The sequence below is a fragment of the Strongylocentrotus purpuratus genome, unplaced genomic scaffold (genome assembly GCF_000002235.5).
Source record: "Strongylocentrotus purpuratus isolate Spur 01 unplaced genomic scaffold, Spur_5.0 spur5_scaffold_13, whole genome shotgun sequence".
Taxonomy (NCBI): domain Eukaryota; kingdom Metazoa; phylum Echinodermata; class Echinoidea; order Camarodonta; family Strongylocentrotidae; genus Strongylocentrotus; species Strongylocentrotus purpuratus.
This window is the reverse complement of record NW_022145598.1, coordinates 8,069,738-8,079,779: the sequence shown is the minus strand read 5'-3', so window position 1 is coordinate 8,079,779 and position 10,042 is coordinate 8,069,738. Positions and strand designations below refer to the sequence as shown.

The 10,042-nt window shown below is 40.0% G+C and overlaps 1 protein-coding gene across 1 annotated transcript; it reads right to left on the bottom strand.

The window, feature by feature from the left end:
• Positions 1–1,173: 1,173 nt before the first annotated feature.
• LOC105441738 (deleted in malignant brain tumors 1 protein-like) lies at positions 1,174–7,647 on the bottom strand. Its single transcript, XM_030983858.1, has 7 exons — positions 7,461–7,647; positions 6,351–6,671; positions 5,737–6,038; positions 5,007–5,316; positions 3,199–3,333; positions 2,558–2,866; positions 1,174–1,667 (listed from the first exon to the last, which is right to left on the bottom strand). Exons 1-7 carry the CDS (start codon positions 7,645–7,647, stop codon positions 1,174–1,176), a joined length of 2,058 nt encoding a protein of 685 aa, XP_030839718.1.
• Between the last annotated feature and the right edge of the window lie 2,395 nt (positions 7,648–10,042).

Below are 10,042 nucleotides of genomic sequence, written 5' to 3'. Positions count from 1 at the left end.
ATTATGACCAATAATGGTGGTCTTCCATGAGGCCCTGTTAAACATAATGAGGAACAATAGCTTAAACAAAAATATATGTTTACATATATATATATATATATATATATAATAATAATAATAATAATAATAATAATAATAATAATAACAAAATCATGAACATAAATGCATAACAGCAATAAAGAATAAATAAGAACATGTATAAACATATATACAAGTATTTGGTATCCTCCCGGTATCCTCGTAATGAACGAATGGTGTGTTTTGTTTAGATTTCCTTTTTCGTTCAAGAAAACTTTGTTGTACATATACAATATCTTAATGTAACATTATAGTATAGACGGTAATTAGTTTTTAAATCCGATGAAAACTAAGTATTATCATATCTCAGCGTGTATTAGACTTTGAAAAAAAGCAACATATACTTTTGAGAGTTCATAAACAAAGTATAGAAACTACTTAGGCTCAGTTAAGAAAGACTTCGTTGGTTCTGGTAAAAAATAAGCATGAATCCGATGACCGGGGTAATAATATATATCTGTAAAGCGCATTGAGAGGGCCTGCGGTCCTGAAATGCGCTATATAAGGACGAACTATTATTATTATTATTATTATTATTATTATTATTATTATTATCATAATTTAGTAAGCAAGCTTCCATTTACTCCTGTGGACTTTCTCAAGCCAAATGGTTCTTCACCCCTTTGGGATCACAGGAGCGAAGGTAGGTGATATTGACTAGCCAGAGTGTATATTCAGTGAAGGATTAATCCTTTTGATCCAGATGGATCGTACGTGGCTGTAATCGGCGCTATTTACATCCAGAATAATTATTATAACTGCTGTTATCCTTTGAAATTATTACGACACTTTTTTTTTTATTAGGCCTGGTACCTGTACTTTTAACCATTGATTGGTTATAAAAAGACATTATTTATAAAGATGTAGAGTGAAGGAAAAAAAATGAAATTAGCATTTGAAACCATGTTTCTAGAGTGAATTTTAAATTCTCAATGCCATATATACAGTTCAGATAACAATTATTATAAAAACCGGTAGCCTTCTGTGCTTGCTTTGTGAGAATCCGTCTTCTCGTGACGGTTTCATTTACTTGTATCAAATGCAACTTCATACTCTGGTGGTTTCATCCTGTACACCAGACGCCTTGACGTCGGTCTAGGAGAGATCGTCTCCCATATAAACAGATTCCTCGACAGCGGCTGGAACATCTGCTGGCGCATCCGACCCCAGTTCGAGAGAGGGAATACACACATCATCTATCACCGCAGAGGGCGCGAGGTATTCTGATTCCATAGACATGTACAGGTGCTTCCTCTCTTCATCGATATCATCAAGGCCTCCGTCTTCTGGTTTGGGGCTTTGGTAGATGAACATTGTCTCGGCTGGTTTCACATCTCTTTTCATTGAAACCCTGGGCAATGTCAACGGCCTGTTAGGTGGGTTCGGAGGAACCTGGATACCCTCGCCTTGTGCCAGGTCCTTCGTTGGTCCAGTGGTCTTCGACACTGCAAATGGTACAGGATTCTCCTCGGCTCTGTCCTTGGTCTTCTTTCGTCGATAGTAGACCAGTGATGCCACACCGATAATGATCAGTAGCATGATGCTGGATCCGACCACTGCACCCACGATCATCTTAACTGACATACCACCTGGCAAAGTTGACCAGAGGGAAATGAGCGGATAACATGAGTTTGATATCAATAATGGAAATGGGTGAATTAAGTCCTTAAACCTTAAACCTTAAACCTTAAATTGTACTAAGTAATACATTGGTCAATTATGGACCGACCTCGACGTTAAAACAAAAATCTAGTGAAATCCCATTAAACTTGAAGTGTATGATGTAAGTTTATATTTTTGGCTATATAAAATACATAGTTTCAACACTGAGCCCCGATAGGCCTCAAAAGTATAATAAACAATTTGGTTTTCAGCAAATATAAATGAACTTAGTACATAGGATGGTAAAATATTAGAAAACATAATCAATCATCGCAATTGTATTCATTTATTTATAGGTTTTTATTAATTCAAGTGTCATAGATTGAAATTATAATACTGTGACTTGGTCAAAGATGACTTTGATTATGTTTTGAGGACGATCTACTTGATCCTTGAAAATATTGAAAATATTTACAAATATTACAAATTTACAGACATACATATTTCTAAAAATACAAGTTAAAAAGGATTTCTTCTTGTCAACATTCCATTTTCTTTTTTCTGTTCTAACGTATTTGTTTTATTGTTGTTATCCCTTTTCATTTTTTTTTAAAAATACAACTTCTTATCTATATTTGGATTGAAATGCACAAATAACTCGTCTATCCTTGAAATGTTCCTCAATTCTATTTTATTAAGAAATATATTATAATAGCATTTACAGTTAATTTCTCACTTTATGTGATACTGTAATATGCCTTTTCATGCTATTGGTTCTTAATTGGAAATGATAAATAAATAAATAGATTAAAAAACGAATTAATGAAAAATATTAGCTGTATGCAACACGTAAGAACTACTAGGCGGTATAGTTTACCTTTATCATCACAAACGACACTGGCGTCCTCAATATGAGCGCAGTTGTGCTCACCAATACCCCTATGTTTACAGTCCGTAAGACGAGACTCTGTTCCTGCGCACTGAACTTCGTCCAAGAAGATGTCTCCGGCTCCTTTGCCAAAGTAAGCTGATCCTGGAGCCTTCAAGGCACCTTGAAACCCAAGCATTCTGCACACGACCGTTGCGTCTAGGATGTCCCATTGGTCGTGGCAGATAGTTCCCCATACACCCATGTGCTGTATTTCGACCCGACCTTCAGCGTCACTGGATCCTCCTACAAGACGAACTGCTCGGATCAGATGGGAGGAAATAGAAAAGAATATTTAATAAAAATGGCTCCTATTCCTTTGCCAAAGTAAGCTGATCCTAGAGCCTTCAAGGCACCTTGAAACCCAGGCATTCTGCACGCGACCGTAGCGTCTAGGATGTCCCATTGGTCGTGGCAGATAGTTCCCCATACACCCATGTGCTGTATTTCAACCCGACCTTCAGCGTCACTGGATCATCCTACAAGACGAACTGCTCGGATCAGATGGGAAGAAATAGAAAATAATATTTAATAAAAAATGGCTCCTATTCCTTTGCCAAAGTAAGCTGATCTTGGAGCCTTCAAAGCACCTTGAAACCCAAGCATTCTGCACACGACTGTAGCGTCCAGGATGTCCCATTGGTCGTGGCAAATAGTTCCCCATACACCCATGTGCTGTACTTCGACCCGACCTTCAGCGTCACTGGATCCTCCTACAAGCCGAACTGCTCCGATCAGATGTGAGGAAATAGAAAATAATATTTAATAAAAATGGCTCCTATTCCTTTGCCAAAGTAAGCTGATCCTAGAGCCTTCAAGGCCGCACCTTGAAACCCAAGCATTCTGCACGCGACCGTAGCGTCTAGGATGTCCCATTGGTCGTGGCAAATAGTTCCCCATACACCCGTGTGCTGTATTTCGACCCGACCTTCAGCGTCACTGGATCCTCCTACAAGACGAACTGCTCGGATCAGATGTGAGGAAATAGAAAATAATATTTAATGAAAATGGCTCCTATTCCTTTGCCAAAGTAAGCTGCTCGGATCAGATGGGAGGAAATAGAAATGAATATTTGATGCAAGAGGAATTAACTCATCTCTGATAAATATTCCATGATTGCTATAAGGGGCTAACAATTCAAACGATGTATGGAGTTGGGATTATATTGCAGGCACTGAAGTATATGATAACAGAACAATTATAGGCCTACATGATATTTGCTTACGATTGAATGGTCATCAACTTAGTTAATCACAACACCAACGCAAAATTCTTCAAGAAATCAAGGACAATATCAGTATCATAATATACTGCCTTTAGTCAGAAATCCTGTTCGCATTTAGTAATATGTCATTGTCCAGGGGGGTGTTTCACAATGATCTTAAGTAGAACTTAACACTAAGTTGGACTTAAAAATTATGGACAGCCATTGGAGCCTTAAAATGAAATATATTCAAAAGCAGAAATTCAAGTATTTTAGACTTTTTATAAATTCCACATCCAGAATATTAAATCTCCTTGATGATAGAAGATATGAATGATTTGAATCAACATTTTATGCCATTCCAAATAACTTTTACAAAATGTTTTCAAAGATGGTAACGGCTTTCCATAATTTGTAAGTCCAACTTGGAGATAAGTTCAACTTAGAATCTTTGTGAAACACCCCCCTGGTGTAGGTAGTCTTTACGATTATGTTCTTACTAAAAAAAAGAGGGGAAAATGGCTGAGGTGTTCCTGATCCAAACAAGCTCCATGTCATTCTTGTGAATGACCTGACCGTCTAGATTCAAATCAGGTATTTGTCAGTCCAAGTAAGGCTGAGTACACCTAAGGATTTTTTTTAACGTAACTACCTCTGGCAAGTGAAACCTTCTATTACAATACAAATCAAATTGAAGGGCAGTTTATTTAAGCGAGTAATTATGTAATGCCATTTTCACACGAGGCATCATTTCTCTGACGTAGGATTACGTCAGCGACTGGCAAGATATTTGACGCACCAATGAAGGCGACAACGTACAAACATGATTGCAAAATGAACAGAACAAGCATGGAGTTGAATTTACTGTTGTATGTGCTACTTTCATTCATATGCCTGATTAGCTCTTATCCTGCCACAGGGCTAATCCCCAATGTGCCAAGCCACAACCCCCCCCCCCCCCCCAGTGCCCAGTTTATTTTGAGATAATCGGATTAACGCGGTGGTACTATCAATAGCGCGTGCGAAACACTGCAGGCACAGTACAATGGGCATGAACAATAACTGCTTGCAAACATGCAAGAAGCAGCGAAGCGGTAGCTTGCTCGCGTGTACAAAGCACTATAACGGTAGCGTGAATGCAACCTTATGGCAGGATATGAGTTAACAACAATAACGAAAAATTACACCTCGTACCGTTGGAATAGCAGATGACACCGGCATCTTTCTCATGGTCGCACACATTGCTCCCGAATCCTGCATGCAAACACTCTGCAAGGTGGTCCTCTCTTCCCCTGCAACGGACACCTTCCAGAATGCTGTCACCGGAACCCTTACCGAATCTAGCAGAATGCGTTGCTTCCATAGCACCGTCGAAGTCTAGCATTCGACATACGACCGTCGCATCTCTGATATCCCAATCGCTATCACAGATGGTCCCCCAGGACCCGTCGTAAAGGACTTCCACTCTACCTTCGGCATCGTCGACGCTGCCTATGAGTCGAACCTGGAACGGATCTAGGGTGGCAAAAATTAGATACATCTTCTATTAACAAACTAAAAATCCAACAACAATTTTGGTATGGATCCTTTGAAGAACTAATTCTAAGACTAACTCATCCGCCCTCCCGATAGTAATCCCGCTATGACACCGTCCTTGTCCTGGTAGACAAGTATAGCTTCGAAAATTTGTTAAGACTGCACTGAAACTATTAACAAAATCTAACAAACTAAGTATCAGCTAGATACTCAATTATTGTTCGGGTTAATTTTACTTAGCTAATTATCCTGAGGTAAATTTGTACAGGAATGATTATCAGTTATTAGGTTTAGGCTTTTGGTCAGGATGTGATTCAATTTAATTGCGCCAGGAATCGTATTACGTGGGTAGTTGGAACATCGTACCTGTCCCCGAGAAGCATCTAACCCCTGCGTCGTTGGCATGTTCACAGTTATGGACGCCAACCCCTCGATGGTAGCAGTCTTCTATCTTATCCTCTGTTCCGTCGCAACCGAGACTATCAAGGAGAATCCCGCCAGAACCCTGGCCGTACGCCGCAGCACGAGGTGCGGCCAATGCACCATCAAAGCCCAACATTCGGCAAACGACTTTGGCTTCCTTGAAGTCCCAGTTGTTGTCGCAGACTGTTTGCCAAGACCCATCGTAAAATATCTCTACTCTTCCTTCTGAATCGTCAGGTCCTCCGATGAGACGAACTTTGAAGGGGACTGTTGGATTAGAATAATTCAGCTTTCATCAAAGATGATCGTAGAAACCGTACTTAAGAAATAGAGAGCGGGTAACAGGTGGGTGCTACATAATTGCGATTACAGGGCTACATACAAATTCCTTTTACACAAAAAACTGATTAATCAGTAATTTACATGAGGTTGAATTTCCACTGCATGATGCATTGAATATCAATACCTGGAATCGTCTTGCCACGTATAAGATATTCCAAAAAATGTCATGTTAAAAGAAAAACTAGATTTCAAAATCTGATTCTAACACGCTCATAGTTCCGTGCAGGATCTCCTTACCTCCAGAGAAGCACCTGACGCCTGCGTCTTCACCGTGGTCGCAATCATGTACACCAACGCCATTGTGAGAACATTCCGCCAAGTTGTCTTCTGACCCATCACAAGTGACTCCATCAAGCAGAACATTGCCGGATCCTCGACCGAAGGAAGCGTTACCCGGCGCGGCCAAAGCACCATCAAACCCAAGCATTCTGCAAACGACCGATGCGTCTTTAAGGCCCCAGGCATCATCGCAGATGGTTCCCCAAGACCCGTCGTACATCACCTCCACCCGGCCCTCGGTCACGGAGGTTCCTCCGACAAGGCGAACGCGGAAAGGAGCTAGATCGAATGGAAGTGTGCCCATGAATTATTTTGATGCGATCTTAAAAACTGTCAGTAGTTCAGGGTACTGTTCATAATTATGCTTTCATTTGGCTATAGTGTCAATTTTATATGCGTTTGTTGGAAAATTACATATTCCCAAATTTCCAGTCAGGCAAAAAAACATGCCTTTTAAGAAGCCTTCATGTCAGTGCTTGCAGAACGGCGGGGTTTGGGGCTCGAGCCCTCCTCACTTTTTTGAAAAGTGTGTTAAAGAGAAAAAGAGAGAACTTAGAGAAAGAAAGAAGGTATCAAAATTTACTCATCTGACCGTAATCAAATGCCTAAAACCCCTGAGCTAACAGGGGCTCCACCCCCTGGACCCCACCAAGGGCCCTAAGGAGGGCCCCTGGATGCTCATCTGACCTTAATTAAATAAATTAAACCTCTGAGCTTCCAGGGGCTCCGCCCCCTGGACCCCTGCCAATTAGTGACCTGTCAGTGTCACAAATAAGGTATCAAAATATGCTCATCTGACCTAGATTAATTGCCGAAAGACCCCCCGGAGCTTCCAGGATCCCCGCCCCTGGATCCCACGCCAATTTATGCTCCACTTGCTACGCTCACTAATCTGATCGTTAATACTCCACTTTGAAAACGTTCCGCGGGGCCTGCATGTTACATGCCCTCCCCAAACGTTTTTGCTCAGTATACGCCACTGCCCCTGAAAGGTGAGCCCCGCTGGAATGTTTACCCCCCCCCCCCCCCTACCGAAACTGCTTCCGGCGCGCCTGCAATAGACCATACCTTCTGAGTAGCAAATGGCACCAGCATTCTCGGCTTGTGTACACCCTTTTGCACCCATCACTTTTGGGCAATCTAGAAGATGATCTTCTGTACCGACACAGTCAACACTATCCCAAGAGTAATTTCCAGAGCCCTGTCCGTAGGTAGCATTGCCCGGTGCTGACAGAGCGCCATCATACTCCAGCATTCTGCAGAAGACCCGAGCATTGTTCAGACTCCATCCGTCATCGCAAACAATTAGCCGTTTCCCTTTGAAAATGATCTCGACTCTACCCTCTGAAGCGATGGATCCATCAACGAGAAAAACCTGGAAAGTATCTGAAATTGAACAAAAGAGAATGCTTTCAAAAGATAGTTGTAAAAACATGGTGTACATTAATCATGTTAATACAAATAAGACAGGCTCCCCGTAAACTAATTCATGCTAGTATAACTTCAGAAAAAAGTGAAATCATCGGGGAAATGCAAATTAGTGTGCAGGGTAATACATTCAAACGTTTATTTTGAAGACCCCTTTTAATAAAACAGTCTTCCCCTAATTCATTTGCTTACCACGAAACACTAGTCAATGAAATTGTTATCAATTTTTCAAATGCTATTCGATGTTATAATTTCGTCGTCTTATTCACAATGCTAAATATTATACTGCAAAACAAGGAGTAGATTTGCAAATACCCGTTTTTTTACAAATTTAAAGCTGTAAGAATAATATCCAAAGTGTTGTTCTAATGCTTCCTTTGCTTACGAATACAAGTTATTTCTAATCACGTTAATATATGGTGTAAATAATATACAATGAAATTGATATCAAATTCGTTTACAAAATATAAGAATAGTTGGCTAAGCGCCGAATAAAGTAATTCTCTTGCTACAAACACAAGGATCGTTATTGGTGGGATATTCACGACCACCACCCCCCCCCCCCCCCTCCCTTTCGAAGCCTTGGTCCAGAGGTGAATTGCCGTTTTGTCTACACCCACTGCAGTTCGTCTACTACCCAATTAGTCTTTTCTCATATGGTCTACACCCAGTCCATTTACGCCTCCTCGTGGTCTAATAATCATTTCGTCTACTTATCATTTGGTCTAGTTGCCATTTAGGCTAATAGTCATTTTGGTCTCATTTCCATAATCCAATTAGTCTAATACCCATCTGGTCTATTTGTCATTAAGTCTAATGACCATTTAGTCTAATTCCCAGTTTGCCTAATGCTTATTTCGTCTACCATCCTTAAGGTCTAATAATCATTTGATGATTATTTTTATTGATGATTAAAGGATCATTAGACCATAAGAATAGTCGAAAATATGGGCATTAGGCAAACTGGGAATTGGACCTTCTGAAAATTAGTCTAGACTAAATGAGCAATAGACCAAGTGGGTACTAGACTTATTAGAGATAATACCAAATAGAAATTAGACCGAATGACTATTAGTCTAAATGGTCATTAGACCAAATGATAGGTAGACCAACTGGTTGTTAACCAAATGACACTAACCCGGTCCAGATACGCCACTGAGCAAATGCGAGCAATTTAAGAAATAGAGACAGTAAGTCTACAACGAGTCTAGTTGATGATACACTTAAAATCAAAACACATTGATGGTTAAGGAAATAAATTGTGCTGCGAATAGAACTGATATCGAAAGTAATGTAAGTTATTCATCTTGATTACGACCAGTGCAAATGTAAAACGAAAAGAAAGATCTTACATCACTAAATGACAACCATTATCTTTTATTTACATACTTTGCGCCATATCATGGTAGCTAATTTAGGTCGAATTACTGTGATTAATTTAAGATTGGCAGCTCCATATCGTGTATCACCGGAAATGTTGCCTTGCGAAACCGCAGCATCTAAGCCCATAGGTATCATCGCAAAGTACAGCGGTTCAGGCTTCGAGTTATTATATATTCTCTTTTCTTAAAAAAAAAACTACAGATGGAATATGAAATATATACCTATCTGTCCGTCTATCTATCTGTTCATCTGTCTGTCTTTCTGTATGACTTTACGTGTGTTCATCTATTTATAATTCTAGTGGGGTTTGGGACACATGACCTTCATCCCTATCGAAAGGCGAATAAAATTATGTTCACACAGCATTTCAAAAAACATTTAAAGAGGCACAAAAGAACTGCTGAGTATTTTTATTTTTCACCTACACTTTCTTCCTTTATTTTTTATCTCTACCCGACGCCCAAGCTCCTGTCCCTCTTCTCTTTAACTCTCTCTCTCTCTCTCTCTCTCTTTCCCCCCTCTCTCTCTCTCTTTCTCTCTCTCTCTCTCTCTCTCTCTCTCTCACACACACGCACACACGCAAGCACGCACACACACATAGGCACCTCTCCCATCTCCATCACACACTTTTTTGTTTTTTGTAATTTTGTTTTTTGCTCCAAATGTAATACGCTTTCAATATTTATTGTTTATACATTATAACTGAGCAACAAAATAAACTTAAAGTACATAAACATATTTATAAGTCAGTTTTACATGTTATTCACTTATATAAAGAAAAAACTTTAACAAATCTGGCGGTTATTTTACCTGGTACAAAGTCCTCCCCCCCCCGATCC

Excerpts from the sequence above, each read along its gene's own strand:
- LOC105441738 (XM_030983858.1), bottom strand. The coding sequence starts at position 7,647 with ATGCTGGAGTATGATGGCGCTCTGTCAGCACCGGGCAATGCTACCTAC. Across the intron at positions 3,334-5,006 it reads TGTCATCTGCTATTCCAACG|TTCGGCTTGTAGGAGGATCC; the intron begins GTACGAGGTGTA and ends TGATCGGAGCAG. Across the intron at positions 2,867-3,198 it reads CAGAATGCTTGGGTTTCAAG|TTCGTCTTGTAGGAGGATCC; the intron begins GTGCTTTGAAGG and ends TGATCCGAGCAG.